Source organism: Molothrus aeneus, chromosome 9 (genome assembly GCF_037042795.1).
Source record: "Molothrus aeneus isolate 106 chromosome 9, BPBGC_Maene_1.0, whole genome shotgun sequence".
NCBI classification, from domain to species: Eukaryota; Metazoa; Chordata; class Aves; order Passeriformes; family Icteridae; genus Molothrus; species Molothrus aeneus.
This window is the reverse complement of record NC_089654.1, coordinates 23848460-23867568: the sequence shown is the minus strand read 5'-3', so window position 1 is coordinate 23867568 and position 19109 is coordinate 23848460. Positions and strand designations below refer to the sequence as shown.

The window sequence follows — 19109 nt, the reverse complement described above, 5'->3', positions numbered from 1 at the left end:
AATTTTATCCTCCTCCAGACCTCTCATTACCATAAAAATCCATCCCACATTAACTATTACTAATTTTAGACTAGTCAAAGCTAATGTTAGAATTTCTTCCAGTTCTGTCAGCCTGGGCTTGTTCCACAAAATCTCAAAATTAGCAAGAACTGCAAATCTGTGACATCTTCCTGCATTGACGACGCCTCCCACACTGCCTCGTTTAAGTGAATCTGCAGGAAAAACTGGCACTGAACTCTGACACTTCCAACAGGCTAATGGCCATCACTTGATCATCCAGCCTGCAGACCCATCCCTGAGCACAGCCCCAGCCAAACCCACCTTCAGGCTCTCCATAAGCACAGCTGAGGAGTCCTCCATGGCAGGAGGGCCTTGCACTGCCCAGGTACCACTGGGAGCACTGGACTGGTGCCAGCTGCTCTCCGAAGAGGACGATGTTGTTGGGAGATAGTCCAGACCAAACCCTCCCATTGCTAAAATGGCAGAAAGACAAGTTCAAAGTGAGATGGCAAAATCAGTGCAAAACAAGCATCATCAGATGGTTTCTGACAGCTCTGTGTTAACCTGGAACCCAGCACTTGCCTGGCTTATCTGTCTTCCAGCGGTCTGCGACTCTCCGGTCTCTGTTGTCTGGAGTCCCAATGGGTCCAAAGTTGGAGAAAGGAACAGAATTGTGGTTATGGGTTGGAGGGGAGCTTGGCAAGCTGCTGGGGTTGGAGGAGTGAGGAGACTGGCTGGCTGGTGTTGAATGATCTAGGGATTACAAGGGAAGAGGAAAAAAGGTCAGCAGAGACAGCAGGAGCCTCCCAGTTTTGAATTTCTTAGTGCTGCTGCAAATTTTGCCATCACCCAGTTTGCTACAATGCTGAAGGTCAGTTTTTATTCCCTCCATTACATGAATGTAATGCAAATTCTTAAATTCTGAGTGAAAAATTTACAAGAACAGAACGACTGTGTTTAATGCTTGCAAGAAAAACAAAACCCAGAACACCTCAGAACACCAGAACAGCCAGCCTTTGCTGGCTAGGCAAAGCCAGTTTCCCCCATGTCTCTTGAAGAACTTGTGTCAAACTAAAAGAGTAACTGTCTCCAAGCTTGACAAACCAACAGGAAAATTAGATTAGACCTTGAGGAGTTTGCAAGTTTACAATTTCAACTTCCAGATCTGAGAATGTTTTATACTTATCTGAGCCTTAACACAATTGAGACCAGAACCCAATAGTGAGCAAAAGAGAAGAGTGAGCATGAAGCAGGCTGTCCACAGGCAGAACAGAGCAAATGAAGAGGTGAAGGGAGAGGGAGTTGAAGCCACGTGAGCCAAAAATCCTGCTAGAATAAAGCAATTGCAACTTCATCCATTTCACCCACAATGGCTTCTCCTGGTTGGCTGCACAAGTCCCACCAAAGATCGCATCCAGTGCAGGTGTTATTTAAAATCCACTCTTTTCTTAGATTCAACTAACTCCTCTCTCACACTCTTCTGTTTTTTTAGTGAGATTAAAATTATTATGTAATTGGTTTTGCCTTTAAGATAATTACTAACGAAGAAGCTGGTCTGCTTTATGGGCTGCTTAACAGTAAAAAACCAAATGCAACAAACCCCACTACTGTTGTATTTTCCTCCACTCTTCCCTTATACAGTTTCTTTTTCAAATATTTGCATTATGAAATCCAGCTCCTCCTGCTTTTTCCAAAAAAATGCAACACGAAGTATATGGATGTCTGAGTTAAAGCACTAATCCCAAATGGCTGTCAGGAAACCAAGTTAAAGAGATTTCAGGATTTATCACCTCCTACAACATTTATCCTGCTCAACTACTTAAATTAAAATCCAAGTTCTTACACTGTATTAATTACAAAATCCCCCCGTATTTCTGCAGACACATAAAGTAAAACAGAAACCTTGAGAGATCTTGCCAAGCAAGTTTGGGTTTTTTGGTTTTGTTTTTTTTTTTTTAATTTCCAGTTACATATAACTTACAGTTGGTTTAGAATTAACTCAAATCCCCTTAAATCCCTAGACACAAGAAATGCCGTACCAGGATTACCTGAGCTGGCTGGAAGGGATGGAGACCACGGAGTCCCTTCAAAGAGAGAATAGAGTGAAGTCTCCTGATGGGCAACTGAAGGGGTGACTTCTGTTTTTGTGCTGGTATTGATGTTTTTTCCATATACCTCATTGAACATGCTGTTGTTTGGGTATCTTTCCTGAAAAAAACACCAAACAGTATGAGAGCTTATGTGTTAGACTTATTTCAAACACTGAGACTGTACAAAGGAAACAATTATAGTTCAAAATAGTTCCTAATTCCTTTTTCACTTCCTAGCCCCATCTTCTTTGACCATTTAATTTAAGTCCATCACATTCTGAATCAGGACAGATTTCTCCTGGCTGAACTGCAAAGTCCTTACAAAATCTTGATTCCCAGTACTCAGAGAAGTTCTATCAAGACCCTGCTCAATTCTCTGGAAGAGAACAGGTAATTCACTGCTCTGGAAATAAAAACCTACACACCCATAGCACCCTGAAATGCACCTTTTCAGTCAATTTCATGACTTCACTAAGAGCAAAGAGCCCCTGAACTCAGTAAGATCTGCAGAGATATAGCTAAGATGAATTTGGGAAGAAAACTGATAAAGGCAAAGATTAGAGTTGATACAGAGTGGAATTACACATCAATGTGGATTTCTGTCAGGTTTTCCACTGGCTTAACCACAAGCTGAAACAGCAAAAGGTGTTGGACTCTGGTTCACACTCACCTGATTTAGAGAAAAGCCACTGAGGGACAGGAAAGATGATGACTGAGACATCAATTCTGATGGTTTTTCCAGCAGGGACTTCTTAAGAAACCAAAAAGGGGAAAAGGACAGTTAGTGCTCAGTGTAGGACCAGGAGGAAAGTGTGTAATCAGAAACTGCCAGAGTGGTTTTGGTCACATTTACAACTTGTCTTGCATTTTACCTCCAGCACCTTGGAGGACAGGGGAGGCGAGCTAACAAGTGCAAAAATCAGTAGTTTTCCTACTCCCTGTAATTAATAATCTACAAATCAACAAACATTGCAGCTGAGAGTCTCAGACCCAGAACAGGTTTTCAAATGCAAAGTCTAATAGTCTGATACATCTAAAGGGGAGATTACAGACCATGACCTATTTTGCATCATTCATGCCACCTCCCTCTCACACAGTTGTTATTTCCAGCATAATATTTCTTGTCTTTCTGTTTGGTTCTTACTATGATTAAGGAGTGAAAAACTGTCTCTGAAATGAGCCTATTCAGAGAAAAAATAGCTAAGTTATCACTGACAGAAACCAAAGAAAAATTACCAAGCTTGCCTGGTAGACAATGAACATCACCAAATCTAGGATCTGCATCACCAAGCCACAGAATTAGTAAAACTATAAGTAAAAATGTGCATGAACCAAAATAAAAGCTGTAGCCTTGTTACAAATAAACCCGCTCTTGCACTCTCACCAGCTCAGCATGTCAGATACTTTAAAATTTATTATTCAAACCACAAACCCCAGAACTAGCATCTCTCTGTCTTTAACACAGCCACAGTACCTAGAATATTTTTGCTTTCATCCTGTAAACTTAAGACAAACAGCCTTATTTTCTTGGCAAGCAGCCCCTAGCTTGTTAGATTTTCAAAGTGACAGCTCATTACTTTGAAAGCACGTTTTAAAAGCCAGACAAAATTCCCACTCTGCATATCCACATGGCTTGCACAGCGAAGGATTTCCTTCCACTTGGCAGCAGACACAACAGCAGGAGCTTCAAAGGAAGCTGCTAAAGCAGCAGCTATTAGTTTCTTAGCAAAGTTATCTAATGAGACAGAAATTAGTATCTTTTGCAACTGGCTCCTTGGGATGACAGGTAAAAGAACTGAAGAAGAGACTTAATCAGAGATTTTGAGTGGTCACAAATAATTCTTTGTTACAGCTACTAATCTGAATGAGTATGATTTAATGAACATGCTTGTAGCCATAGCAGAAAGGCATGCTGTACTTTCAGAGGCAGTTTAAAAATTCAACAGCTCTGAGACCTCCCAGCTAGTGAACTAGGAAGGTTTTAATACAAAAAAAAGTAGGAAAAAAAAGCCCCTTTGTCAAAAATAACTGTATTTCTATAAGAGTTATTGTGTATTTATCCAGTTAATTGCTATTGTCTTCCAAAGCCATCCTTCTTTTTAAAGAATCTCATCTGCATTGAATATGGACAGCATCCCCCTGCCTCTACGGAATGTTTATATGCAGATTATAACCACAGAATCATATCACAGAATTGCAGAATGGCTTAGGCTGGAAAGGACCTTAAAACTCATCTCATTCCACTCCACTGCCCAGGGACACCTTCCACTATCCCAGGTTGCTCCAAGCCCCATCCAACCTGGCCTTGGACGCTTCCAGGGATGGGGTGACCATAGCTTCTCCTCAATGTCACAGGGAAAAACTTCTTCCTAGTCTCTCATCTACACCTATCCTCTGTCAGTTTGAAGCCATTCCCCCTTGTCCTGTCACTACACCCTGGTTCTGATGACTCCCCACAGCTCTATCAGTGTCCCCACTCTTTATTACTAAACCCATACAACTGCAGAAGAGCAAGTGCATTAAACGATGTATCATGATGTATCAACACCTCTCCTGTGGAATGTACTTACAAAAACCCCACAGTTTCTGATTTCTGAACAGATTAGCAGGCCCAGATTCAGGCCAAAAGCTGCTGTTTTCACCCCTGTGAAAACCAGCTCAAAGGTGAGGCAGGAAAGTAGACAGGAGGTATGGGGGAGAGAAAGGAATTTCACATTTCTTATAATTTCACAGAAGAAAGAGATGCCAGTTAAGAGTGAGAAGCAGCAGTATTACATCAAATACATACAAAGAGGCTTCGTCCAGGAAGAGAGGCGAGAGGCCCCAGCAGAGCTGGGTAAAGATCAGGAGGATTAGAGAAAATCAGCTCTTCCTCCTCCTCCAAGGCAGCCAGACTCTTTAACAGGTCCGGAGGAAGCAGAGGGGAGCTCTTGGGGTCCTAGTGACAGAAATGAGCACAGTGAGACAACAGAAGGCAGAAAGAACAGCCAGAGCAGGAGAGAGAACAGCAAGAGGAAGGCAGAAAGCAGCATGCAGAGGGTGAGGTGAGAATCGCGCTGAGGCACACACTGAGAACTCTGAGCAGAAACAACCACGCAGCCAAATGTGCACAGGGAGAGGACCACGCACCCAAGTGACAGCAGGGAGCCTTAATCAGCAGAGCCAGTGCTTCCCCTTGCATCCATGCCACACACTGAACCTGCTTCCACATGCAAGGGCAACAAACAAAACCTTTTCATCATTCTTCTACAGCTGACCTGGGAGTAACTTAGGTTTCAAGTAGAATTATGTTTGCATCATGTCCTTTTCTCTGCTTGTGGAGTTCAAATTCCATGAGACTCATTTCCACTGGTCACAGCTACTATGCCAACACACAGCTGACCAGCCCCCTGGGCCAGTAAAATCTGCTCAGTGCTGGTCAGACTGGACATCTTTACTTTTGTAAAGAAGGATGCTTAAAGCACAAGCATCACAGGCATAGCTTCTCTCTGCAGCACAACGTGCTGGCACCTTGGCAAGGTTTCCCTTTTAGGATAAAGGCAAAGCTTTGACCCTGTCTCCACCTAAAAACCACAACCTGACAGCAGGGTAGTACTGTACATTGTACTCCTGTACACTGTCTGGCTTTTCTCTTGGAAGGAAAAGCCAAGTGATATCAGCTGACCTTCTCCATATCCTGAGTGCATTTACAGAGGCACACCCAACCAAAGGTTTAAAAGGCCTCTGTTTAAGCTTCCTTATAAACATCACCAAAAGCACTCACAGATGACTCTAGGACTGTTAATAACAGAGATTAGAGGATTTATAAACACCCACATGAAGCACGATCATATGAACAGAAGTAAAGTATTCCATTTACTGCAACTGGGAGCTAAGGAAGCCATTTAGCTCCCTCAGTGTGGCAGGATTTTCAAGAACAAGCAAACAAAAAAAATCCCAAGACAAGACCACTGCTACCATCCTTGATTGCTCAACCTATTGTAGCCTCAGCCATTCAATTCACTACAGCAGTGTTAGGAGTTCACCTAAAGTGCAATAATTCAACTGCAATTATTTGGGTGGCTGTTATGGTTTTCACCAGTTGCAGACAAGAATCTTCCCCAAAACTATCAGTTGCCATGTTTCTCAACCTGGCAGACAGAGCACAGAGATGGATGTCACATCCATACTGAACAAGACTTACATCTACTTGAAACCAAATCTTCAAGAGACTGATACTACACACAGCCTGCTAAAATGGGGAATTCATTACTTTGTGCTGGAACCCCAGGTACTGATGCTCAGGTCTCTTCTAAATAAGTTTACATTGACCTACTTGGGACCACAGGGCATTCCTGAAACAGGGAAATGCCAAGAGTTGCCAGGAATATCAGAGCTTTAGTTTTCCCCACTTGCAGCATGGCTCTTACCTCAAAGGTCATCCTGGAGACAGCATCCTGCTCGGAGCGGAACACTCCCTGCCGCTTCCCCCTGCGGTCCATGCCCGACTGCTGGCTCATCACCCTGTTGTCCGTCATGCCATAGGAAGAGTCCCAGTAATATTCTGGCACCTTGACTTCTGAGGGGTTCTGGTTATATGGCTCCATTGGGAAAGGCTTCATTTTTTTCTCCAGAGGTTGCTGTTGCATCACAGGAGGCTGTAATGACTGTTCAAAGAGTTTAAGAGGGTCCTGGGCCTGCAGGTAATAGGGCTGCTTTACAGACATGATCTTCCCCAGGGAGCCTTGGACTTGAGGGGGGTTCCAGAGCTGCTTCGACGAGTCTGTCTGTGGATACTGAGGCAGAGACACAGGATTTCACCAGCAGGGAGGAACAATCCATGTTACCTGAATGCTTAACTCCATCCAAGTTGTCAGCCTGGCTCATGCATGATAGTAAATCAGAATGTTTCTGGAATGTCTATGTTATTCATCAAAAGCAATTTCCATAGGCATCTAATGCTCTCTAGTCAAGCTTTAAACCAACAGCCAAGTATAATCCTTACTCCATCCAGTACCTTTTAACCTAAAAGCCTACAAACGAAACCTTTAGTAAGGTACTGAGCCAGCATTTTGCTGCCCAGAGAACACAAGCAGGGTCTCACCATTGGGTCCAGATTTGCCAGAAGGGAGATTTTTCTCCAGCACAAGGTGAGCAAAGGAACTAAGAGCTGTAAGGGAACTGACACTGCAACCAGTTAGCCAAAGGAGAGTGCAGGTAGAGGTTCACACTCAGCCCTCATGACTCACACAAGAAAACTAGAAAGGCCTGAGACAGACATACCACCTCCATACCTTGTCTGTATCAGAAACACACAGCAAACAGATGACAGAAAAGACATTCCATTCCAGTACATACCTTCCTTTCAGTTACAGCATCATATGTTCACACCCACCAAACTTCAGCTCATTTTCAAATTTGCCCAGAAGTTCACAATCAAAAAATTCTTTAATGACAATTTTGAAAGGTAATCCAGGAACACAAGTCTTGAACATTGCCCCTTATTTTTAAATAAAGCCCAGCATCTAGCACAGGCCAAGTTTACCTGCTGGAATCCAGAGTGGTGTGGTGGGCTCTTCCCCAGGCCCTGCACAGCTTTGGTGGGGGACTGCTGCTGCTGCTGCTGCTGCTGGGCCAGAGCTTGCACCTGTAACTGGCTTGCGGACTGTGCTGTTGCCTGAGCTGGTAAAGATGAGAGGGGTTGCTGGGAAGGAGGTGGTGTTTGCTGAGGTCCCTGGGTCATTGGCCCTGGTCCAGAGGGCCGTTGCTGGCTGTAAGGAATGTGGGACTGTTTCCCACCTTGCACCTGGTTTCCTGCAGGCGAGTGAGCTGTGGGCTGGAGGAAGGTTCCTGGGACAGAAACACCACCTGGGAAGGTGTACCCCGTGCTCATGGAGAAAGCCACAGGAGGGGGGACAACATAGGTTGGAGGAGGAAATCCTGGAAAAGATAAAAAAGTGCACCTTTAATCACAATTTGACAGACCATACAACTCCCTCCAGCAAACTTTCAGTGGGGGTTTCTCTTCCTATGCTGTTCATTTAGGAAAGGAGGCACTGGACTGCACACATGCACTACAATGTCCTTCCTCACCTTGGCCTGTGCATGGCTGTGATCACACAGGAATTCCAAATTTGTTTTGGAGTTTTCTTGCAATATTCCAGGGACTGATAGCAGTCAGCATGGCAGTATCTGAGGGTCGTATGTTTCCACATCCCTGTGTTCTCTGCCCCCAAATCTCCCTGCTTTTTCTGACCCTCCCTACCTTGTCCCTTCATTGCTCTTTGGTTTTTGATGCTTTACCCTCAAAGTTTCCTCCCCTTCAAACACATTTTCAGGGACTACACTTCTGCAGGAACAAACAGAAGCAATCAATACAAGAAGTGTATTGCCTCCTCCCAGAGGATCACCAGTCTCTGGATCAATTTAGAGAGAGACAGATGGTAACCAAACAAATCCTCGTATCTGTAAGATCAATTCCTTCCCTGTAGTTCACACTGAAAAGCCAGTTTGGAAGGGAAGCTGTAATTCTGTGTCTCACAGGTCAGATTTTATGCTGACTTTGGGACAGGGAAGATGCCCATCTGTCTTATATTGAGGAGCTCCATATAACACATGCAGGGAAGACACAGCTTCCAGTCATTCCTTGAGCAAACATGGATAGCAAGGTGTGACAGGCAGATAGCAAGGTATGACAGGCAGACTCCACAGCAAAATGGGACACACAATGCAGCAACAGCAACAAGTAAGACCACACAAATTACAGCTTCAAACATGAGCACCACTACAAAAGAAAGTGAGTTTTAAAGCAAGCAGTGTGATTGATCTTTTGCAATGGAGTCTGAAGCATGGGGAATGCTTCAGAAGCAGTGCTAGCAGAAAGCTTTGTCATGTTCAGATTAACTACAGGAAGAGCCTAGCATGAAGTTCCTTGATCTTACACCCACTAAACCAGAAGGCAGGTGGCAGATTTCATGACAAACCTCGAATCCAAAGCATAAGGAACCTTATTTATCTTGTTGCAGTTCTGCTATGCCCCTTTTTACTACTTGATAAGATGTTCAACAGGAAAATTCATGGTCATTAACAGAGCCTCTACTTTCCAGAGGCTGTACTAACCACTATTACAGGATTTTCTTCAGTCAACAATAAATGACACTTCAAAAGAATGATGTAAATTACCTGGCCGGCTAGGAAGGGGAGGGAAGGCTCCTGGGTGATGAATAGGGATGAACTGGGAACTGCTGGCCTGGCTTGGAGTCTGAGTTACAGGTGTTTTCCTGGCTTCAGATACCGGAGTCTTCCTCATCTCCGTCTGGGATTTCACCTGATGCAAAAGAAAGTAGGAAGAAATTAAATCATTTGCCCTAAATTTCCACATTAACCATATCACGTCTCAAGCCAAAAATAAAACTCTCAGATTGTCTGAGCAATTATTTTCTTTTCTCTAAGTAACTGAGAGACCTTTAGAACACAGAGCCCTCCTCACTGACCTCAGGCACATTACTCTGCATGTCCTCAGGCACTTCTCACCTCACAACAGCACTCAAGGATATTTACTCAGAAGATGCAAGAGGCTCCTTCTCTAGCATGAGAGTGAGAAGCAGACACAGTATCTCACACCATCCAAGGAACTTACCACGCTGCTCACCTGCAGTGTTTAAAAACAAAAAGTGCAGATGCTGCTATGCTTCTCCTAGGGCACTGCTTCAACCTAAATTATGCTACTTACCTGCAGCACCTTAAAAAACAAGCACTGCCACACGCTTCCTGGGGAGTTCTCTCAGCCTAATCCATACAGTGGTGTATATGCACAAACTCCACACTATGGAATTCTTTTGACCCAGAGCATACAAGACAAACAGCAGAAGTGCTTCACCTCATTCAGTTTACTGTGTCACTGTGGGGTGTTATGTTAAAAGAGCTGCACCAGTTAAAGGCAGAGAGAAGAATGGAATGTAATGTTTACCTTATTCTGAGTCTCCCGCGGTCTGGGTCTTCCTGGGGAGGAAGACAGAGGGGAAGACTACTTTCCCTTTCTGTTCAGCTCGGCAGAACTGCCTGGAATGCAAGATGGAGCAGGCAGGAAAAAGACAGCAAGCAAGGAACCCGGGCAATACAGAAAGGGCCCAGGAGCAGACCTGACACCAAGGCTCAAAGGTGAGTGAAAGAAAGGGTTGTATCAGGGATCAAATTAAAAAAAAAAATCCAAACCAAACAACAACAATAACCCCCACACCATAACTGTGTGGGGTTTATTTAGGCATTTAGTGCTGCTGAGTTGAAAGGAGTTACAGGACAGTTGTTTTGTGCGAAATTACAGTAGTAAAGGGATAGATGCATTCATATCCTTTCTTAAGGTCTTTTTCAAATTGAATTTCCCCATTTAGAAATTATGGCAGTGTAGGGTTCTTTCTGAATTTGTAAAATTGGGAGATTTGGGTGGATTTTTCATTTCCCACTACAAAAAGTCTGGGGGGAACTCCACCTCAAGGTTCTGGCTGATGCTAAGCACCATGAACAATGCAGGCCCTTGCTCATGCTGCATCTCTTCACCCTGCATCACATTCAGTATATTTAACTTACATTGTGCTGTCCCTTTCCCCTCCACAGTAAGCCAAATATTTTTACAACCCATATCAAGCACTATGCATTTTTTTATGGAAATGCTGGAGAATTCAAAGACATTCTTCCTGCCATGGCATTTTAAAACTCGAGCTCTATGCATCAAAAACTCAATTATGCTATAACACATTTCCAGAGGATGGCTTCCAAAAGGCCCCCTGCATGATTTACAGTTAACTTTATAAAAACATAAATTACTAAAATCAATTAATCAAGACAAATTTCAGTTCCTTCCTTGCTACTATTTGATATTACCTCAGAAGTGTCAATGCTACCAAATATTTGCCCCCATAATAGCCCTAAGTGTTCCTACACAGTGCCTGAGAGAGGCACCATTTTATCACAGGGACCTCTTAAGAGTATGCTACACTTTGAGTTAGTCGGCACTGAGCTTCCTTGGCTCCTAACATTATCTTCCCTAGAGAGCAGAGATTCAACCCAGATCACATCCTGCCTGAGCATGCAAGTTTCCCATGCATCTGCAAAGCAGGACTGATCACTTCTGTACCACATTCTTCACATTTTTGCAAAGTAGGAACTGCAGCATTTAAGCTTTTGAAGGCAATGAACTATGTAGAAAATGAAGCATGAAATTGTCAGGAGTGCCAAAGCAGAACACAAACAGTCCACCAACTGGTATGAAACCTACACTGGTTTCTCAGTGTGGGGGGAAGCAAGCCCTCCTCCCTCTATTCTGGAGCAGGTCTGGATAAGCAAGCCCACCAAATTATATGAAACAAAAGGCATTTCACTGGACTTGTTGCCCTAAATACAGCTGATGGAGTTAAAAAGCCAAAATTAATTTCTACGCAAGAGACAAACAATAACAGACAACATCAGAGCAGATTCTGCTACAGCTGGGTTTGTTTTATCTCAAGACTAAATCAAGCAAATTTCTGATAAATAAACTATTGTCACTATCCAGAAAGCTACACATAATCCTCAGATCTGGCAGGTTGTAATCCACCTGAAGTCCTTATTTTGCAAGACAGGGGCACAAAGATCAAAGCTGGGAGTTATGCTCAGACCTGCAATGACATTCCAGATCCATTTGACAAATAAATAAGAAACTTGCTATTCTAACTCATCTATGCTGGCTTTCAGATACCAGAATCATGTTCCATGACTCACCCCCTGGTTTCTGTAGCCTTTACAGAAACCCTCTGTACCCCAAGTTATCCCCTGCAAAACCAACTGAATAATGCTGCCAGTTCAAACACTCCATTTCATAACCAGGATGTTTAACAGCAAATCATCAGGAGGAAAAGAGGGAGAATAATCCAAGGCTCCCAAACAGCACAAGCTGGAAAAACTGAAAGAGATGGTTTGTCTAGCCTGGGGAAAAGACCTCAATTGCACAGGCCTTTGGAGCAGCTGCAAAGAGGAAGAAGTTATTCTGCAGACCCGTCCTGGGCAGCAGTAATGGGCTTACACAGAGGCAAGGGACATAAGGTGCATTAGGAAATAATTTCCACTTACAACAACAGTGAAGAACTAACAGTTTCTCCAGGGAAATAACAGAAATCTCCATCACTATCATTGAATGGTTCCAATTATTATCAGGGAATGACCTGAGATACAGCCAAATTGTCCAGATACAGATCAGATCAGCCCTGACACTCTCTACCCTCATTTACTATGACTTGGTGGAAGGCAGACCAGCAAATTCACTGTTTACTTGATATATTTCATATGTAATGCTCAAATAAATAGATAAAAAAGCATGCCTCTAAAAAATATAACTGGTAAAAGAGCAGCCAAAACCAAACCATTTTGACCAAGTGCCTGAGCACAGATTGATGATTTAAGAGCACAGTGGCTTTCTTTACTTTGACAGACACTTGGTTGCACTCACACTACAGAGGCTCTTACTCCACATATATACAATTTGCTGCTTTTGTGACATGTTCAGTTTGTTGAATGTGCACCAGTCAACTGAAGTGAAAATGCAGAGTACCCAGTTCCTTCCCAACAGACCCCAGAATGGCAAGAGCATGACTATGACCTGGTGACGTGAGCTGCCTTGGTGGCCGAAATAATTTGTGGAATGGGCAGAAATCTATTTTTTAGGACAGTTATAGCACCTCTCATTGCACTATTTTTCTCCCTCTTCCTCCTTTTTTAAGATAGCATCAAGGAAAAGCAAAGAGATGCTAAGACAACCATCACCTGATCTTTGAGGTAGAAATATTTTATATTATTGAGCATTAGCTGCAGGGCCCACAGCAAGACCTCAGCTGTACCATACTCTACACAAGCAGAGACTGCCCTGACACAACATGGCACTGTCTCAGGCACAGTATCCCTCTGAGCTAAAGGCTTACCTGAACTGCCACATTCTGCTTTCCTGCTTCCTGCATCTTATCCAAGCCACATTTCTTGGTCTCGTTCTTCCTTTTATTGTTATCCTTCTTCCCATCATTCTTATTTGCTACTATTCCTTTGCTAAAGTCTCGTCTCTCCCTCGCTATGTCCTTTGGGGGGTAGATGCGCCCTTGCTCTCTGTTCATCTCCCGGGGCTTGATATTCTCTTTGAAGGTGACCATGGGTTTTTCTCCTGCATCACAGCTGTTGCTCAGGCTTCTGCCAGAGGACAGCACTGATTTGAGTCCAGGGCTCCCATCGGCACACAGTGGCTCCACCATGGATGTCTCCTGCAAGGTGAGACTCTCTTTGGCTTCACTAGGGTCCTCCAGTAAGAGCTCCGGGATTTCTGTCACAAACAAGAGCTTTCCTACCTCGTTTTCACATTGAATCAACCTGAAAAAGACAGCAAGGAATTAAAAAGCAAGTACATACACTACATTACTCTGTGAAGGAATAGCATGCTGACCCACAGAACATATTATTAGTGCTGTCAGCATCTTGTGCTCACATTTCAGCTAACTGCTGTGTTGAACAGAGAGAAAAATAACACTCCACACTGGCTCCTGTGTCACCTCAGCTTCCAGCAGCATGGGAAACACTGAGTACTTGCAATTACCTTGGCTGGTTATCAGCAATCCATTTGCCTGTGAAGATCAGGCGCTGCTGTCGTATCCGACGTTGCTGCCCCTCTTTATCCCCTGTAATTGCCTGGTGGCCTTTGGAAAAATCCAAGTTCCTAGTATTGAAGCAGAAGAGGGAATATTAATTACACAATTACCTTCTGCAATATCCTATTTTTCTAGAAATACATGTCAGCATTACTCTATTAAAAGCTCTGAACTTTCACCAGATATTATTCAAAACATGGCTGTTAAGAGGTGTCTGATTTACACATGTAATTTTCATCTGGTAAGATGTATCTACATTAAAGAGGTTCAGCAGGGTCATGAGCAATATTATAACCTCAAGAATTTCTTAGGGCTACATCATCCATTGCAGTTATTTTGAAGAGACCAACACCAATCTATACAGCAGTAAACAGACATAGATAAGATATTGTATGGAACAGGTCAATGTCTGCAGAAGTTGTGACATCAGCAAGGGTGCAGAACCCTTCAGCTGTCACCCACCTGAACGAGGGCCTCAGAGCCAGGAATCCTTGCAACTCAAATTCTTCTGGAAGCGGGGTTGCTGGCAAATAGACAGTAAACAGCATAAGGAAAGCATGAAAGCATTGAACACAGTATCTTATTGCTTATTTGCTCCTTATTTGCTCTTCAACTGTAAATCCGCACATCAGCAGGAAAAACATTGGTTTTCAGAGTTCTTTAGAGCACAGACTGTAAGTGTCCTTACCATTATTACTGGATAGATCTTCTTCATGAGGCTGGAAACTATTTAGAAGAGAGATCAGCCAGGGCCATATGCTAAAAATTAGAAAACAGGCAAACCCTGAGTGAAAACTGCATAACATGGGATACGTTTGCTTTACCAAAAAAACCACTGAATGGTGTTAACATCACAGTTTACATTAATCCTCTGATTTCCAAGAAAATTTCTTGCAAAGAGTCAGTTAAAAGACCACTTTCTTGAAAGAATTACTATTACTAAAAAACCAACCTGAAGTTCCCAAGGAAGCCAAGCTCTCACAGCACAGACAGCAGGCAAGAGAGCCTGTTGTGAATTTAACCAGATAAACTTAGAGTGTGAGCAAGTGCTGCAAGCATCTGTCTGCAATTCATGCTTTGCAGTCCAAAGCTGATAGCTCTCAAGGCATAGTCAATGAATCAGTTTAGGCAGCAAAGGAATTTATCAAGTCCCAGCTGTGCAGAAGCACTTCTGCTCTGTGAACAACACCACTGTACTGTAGTGCTGGAGCATTTACCACCAAGGGAAGAGACTCTAAGCAAGGGCTGCACCAAGCAAGACCATTAAACTAGAGGTGAACTTGCAGTCCCCTGCCTTGCTCTCACAATACCTGTAACAAGCAATGATTGGAAATTCTTCCCAAAGGCCCTGGAGCAAACAATTTTAAAATCACACTGATCATTGTGTTAACGTTTAACTGCTACCACCAGACTGCTTGCTCCTATTTGCTAGAAGCTCCCACTCAAAAAGTCCAAAAATCCTTCTGCTTTACTGATGGGCACCACAGAAACAATAGAAAACTATTTCAGGATGCCCACTGTGCTCAGTGTAGGAGAAATGAATGCGTCCTCCTCAGCAAGGCTTCCAGCCATCATCCAGCACAGAGCCTGGAGAATGCACCGTGCCCCCAACAGCACTGCACACCCTCAGCTGCTCTCCTGCATGGCTGCAGGCATAGACAGCATGATCTTCATGATTATTCTCTACACTACACTGAGCAACAGCTCCTTCCCATGACTGACAAGGAACAAAAGAAGGAAAAAACACCCCAGATATCTTCAATAAGGCAAGTAAATCGATAATATGTTGTCCAGAAAATGGGTTCCTTCAGAGAATCCCAGAATGGTTTGGGCTGGAAGGGACCTCCCCCCCATGCCATGGGCAGGAACACTTTCCACCACCCCAAGGTTGCTCCAAGCCCCATCCAGCCTGGCTTTGGACACTTCTAGGGATGGGACAGACACAGCTTCTCTGAGCAAGCTGGGCCAGGGCCTCACTGCCCTCACAGGGAAGGATTTCTTTCTAACCAATCTAAATCTGCCCTCTTTCAGCTTAAAGCCATTTACTCCATGAATTACTACCTGCAGGTCCTCTCTGCAGAGACTACTTGATATCAAGCAGGTGTCTTGCCTATTAAAATACATGCATAGGTCTTCCTTCAGGATGTGTGAATGACAATAGTTATCACCATCTCAAAACCACATCTGAACTCTTTTCCTTCATCTTGCCTTTAGGAATTCTGTGATTTAAGCTCCCAAAACTCCACAGGGCTTTTTGTTTCTTATTTAACAAACCAAAGTTGTAGGCACTCCTGTTTCCCATGCATCACACTGCTTTCCTTGGAGAGCCCATCTCAGGAACAATACTCATCCAGCTGCACCAGTAACAGTCACTCCAATCCTAAGAACCACCTTACAGAAACACTTTATTGAATTACAGTAATTCATGAAAAGTTAACAGACTGTTTAAAAAATTGTGAGTTTTGAGCAATTCAAGCCTTAATTTATGAGATTAGTGGCAAAAGTGAAAAATCAGAGTAACAGATTTTTCCAGATTTTTCCAGTCCAGAACAGTTATGCCTGCACTGACATTTAAAGAGCCCCTCTACTAAACTGAATTTAACTCCTAGGTGACTACATTCCAGCACTGCCCAAGTGATGGTTTAGTGCATAAAATTAAGGCAAGTATTCTCCTGCCACTTCCCCCAGTAATCTGAGAAATCATTATATTAGATAAGACTACAGGAACACTCAGTAATTATGCTCAAACTGGACATTATAAAATAGATCCCCCAATTGTAAAAAACTTAAGAGGAAACCTAAAGACAATTAAAAGAATCAATTTGCTCATGTAACCAACAAATCTCATGTTTTGCTTTATGAACCTTTTAGCACATACACTTTCTATCATTTTGGTATCTGTAATGATGAGTTGTATGATCACTTTTCCCATGACAAATTTGTGGACCAACAGTAATTAGGACCTTCATGCAACAAAACGTAACAAGAGAAAGATTAACACTCACTACCGTCTCTCATCAACCACTGCCTCCTGGAAAACACTGGGCCTAAGTTTCAGCCAGTCCATTGAAACCTTCACAGCTGGAAGAGGATATGCAGCCCCAGAGTCCTCCTGGTAGTCATTTTGTAAAGGACACTTGCACAGAACTCCAAGAAATGACACTAGAAACAGAGTAAGAGGAAAAAGCAAAAGAAAAAAACTCCATTATGTGGGAATGACACTTCAAAGTTGACCAAATAACTTAATCAAACATATCCACTCCATAAACCCCTATTCTAAGAGCTAGTTCTTTAGACCAAGGCAGCCCAGCTACCTCATCTTAAACAGTCCACCAACAGATCATAACACAGGGCTTTTTAAAAGTTTTCTACTATGGAGCAGAATCTTGATGTTTATATCTTTTCAACTGTCCTGGCAAGTCATTTTGGCAAGTTAAAAAAAATCAGCTGAGACAAGCCCAGTGCCAAAACAGTCATTCACCTATTTATCAGAAATTATCAACTCAACTACCTACCTGCACTTTATTCGCTTCAACCAACAGGCACACAAATGCACTGAAGCTCTGCAGGCAGGCACCCAGCCTAGACCCCTTGGAGCACAGAAGCTGAGAAAGAGTAACCACACCTGTGTGACCATGGTGCCTTCAGAATCAACTCCAGGCTGGAATTTGGAGGAATCCAGCTATTCAGAAATGCAGGTATTGACAAACAAGGCCAAGCTGACAACAGGCTCTATTATGTTAAGCAAATCAGCATTATGTGGCCAGAATCTAAAATGCTCTGCACTTTTCCTTATCTCCTGGTTGATATTACCAAAGGCAAAGAAGTAGCTGAGGTCCTGGTTGACTCAACTTGAACTGCAGCCCTGTTGAATCAGAACCAGTTCCATTCAAAGCAACTCCAACTGTATGCAGCCAAGTGGGGAGCAGCCCCCAAGAGGGGTACTACTCACTGCCAAGCTGGATCCAGTTTTGCACCCAAGTTAAAATGCTCTTTCAGAACCAGAAAAATGATGCAGAATTCTGTAAAGCTTCAAACAGAGTAAGTCTGGACACAGAAATCCAGTGTTAGTCAGCACTGCTGGCAGAAATGATCCTGTGTGACCATCATCTCTCACAACTTTCTCCCTAATGTCTATTCTCAGCACTTACCTCAGCCAGCCATTAAGCTGGATCCTGACAGGAAATTACTAATGGATTCCACATTAAAATCAAGAGAACTACAAAAATCAATTAGCTCCCACACTTACTGAAGAGAGCCAGGAGCTGTGTCCAGCAGAGCTGCTCATCCTGGCTGTAGCTGTGCTGCTCAGTTTCATTGCTGAAGTCTCGCAGGTGGTGCAGCTGGAACAGGTTGATCACAGTAATATGGACTAACTGCTGAGAGTTGAAGGCCTTCTGGAACAACAACCTCTGCAACAAGCACACAGGGTGGATATATTTTTAGATGGCAAAACACATGCTTGAAAGGACTGGTAGGTGCTCCTTCACTGCTTGACTAATGTTTCTGCTCTTACACGACATTCATTCTGGATTTTATTTTCAGGTCATCCCTCGCAGCCCAGCACTGGGCTTCCCAGGAGGACCCCACTGTTAAGCACAAGGTTGTTGCTTGCACACCAGCTCAGACACACTACAAATCAACATCCCCTTTGCATATGGTTCTCTTCCAGAGCAAGTGCAGCTTGGAATGTGCACAGACAGCACTGCAAAGGCCCATCAATCCACTGGGTTTGTCTGCCTTTCAAAGAACCAGCATGGAGAAGGTGACATTTTAAAAAAACACCCGAGGAAAATTTAACTACTGCATGGTTATGCATTAAAGACTAATTCCACACCTGACTTCATGGGTCACAAAACGCCTCAGTGGACTAAAATAGAGAGAGCTATTTACAAATGTCTTTCAGTAACTATGCTAAAAAAGACACCTTTCTCAGGACAGCAAAAGAGACCTCAAGGCTTTTTGGGTGAAAAAAGGAGTTATCCTAAATCTCAGCCAAAGTATCTTCAGACACAACAATCAGAGAATCAGCTGGATTAACTAGTATAAGCATCAGGAAAAGGTTTAAGCTCCACATTCACCCTTGACTCTCTGATTTAGGGCACGAAGCACCAGCATTGTATACCTGACAACTGAGACTAGCAGAGCTGCCAGCAGCAGCACCCAGGGCCTGGCTGAATGCTCCCAACCCTGCAACTGCTCTCATCAGAATTAAAATGAGCCACAAAGTTAAACTAATTCACTACCATACAGCCAACTTCACATCCACATTCAACTTGGTGAAGCCAGAAGAGTTACTCTCTGATAAATTACCTTGTGTTGCATAATATAAACAAAAAAGGTAACCTAAGCAGCAAAGCAGGGCTCAATTAGCTGTTTT

At 43.3% G+C, this 19109-nt stretch overlaps 1 protein-coding gene across 3 annotated transcripts in view; it reads right to left on the bottom strand.

The window, feature by feature from the left end:
- Positions 1–19109, bottom strand: part of SMG7 (SMG7 nonsense mediated mRNA decay factor) — a 50031-nt gene that overhangs the window by 2239 nt on the left and 28683 nt on the right. The window contains exons 9-23 of one of the 3 annotated variants that reach the window (XM_066555388.1): positions 17979–18141; positions 16735–16891; positions 14418–14488; positions 14192–14252; positions 13678–13797; positions 13019–13454; positions 9252–9396; positions 7869–8009; positions 7615–7751; positions 6500–6865; positions 4879–5028; positions 2761–2841; positions 2049–2208; positions 583–753; positions 322–473 (exon numbers count right to left, since the gene is read on the bottom strand). In XM_066555388.1, the coding sequence (XP_066411485.1) occupies positions 322–473; positions 583–753; positions 2049–2208; positions 2761–2841; positions 4879–5028; positions 6500–6865; positions 7615–7751; positions 7869–8009; positions 9252–9396; positions 13019–13454; positions 13678–13797; positions 14192–14252; positions 14418–14488; positions 16735–16891; positions 17979–18141 (2511 nt within the window). Of the gene's footprint in view, positions 1–321; positions 474–582; positions 754–2048; positions 2209–2760; positions 2842–4878; positions 5029–6499; positions 6866–7614; positions 8010–9251; positions 9397–13018; positions 13455–13677; positions 13798–14191; positions 14253–14417; positions 14489–16734; positions 16892–17978; positions 18142–19109 lie in introns of all 3 variants that reach the window. The other 2 variants (XM_066555387.1, XM_066555389.1) reach the window with 2 other exon arrangements.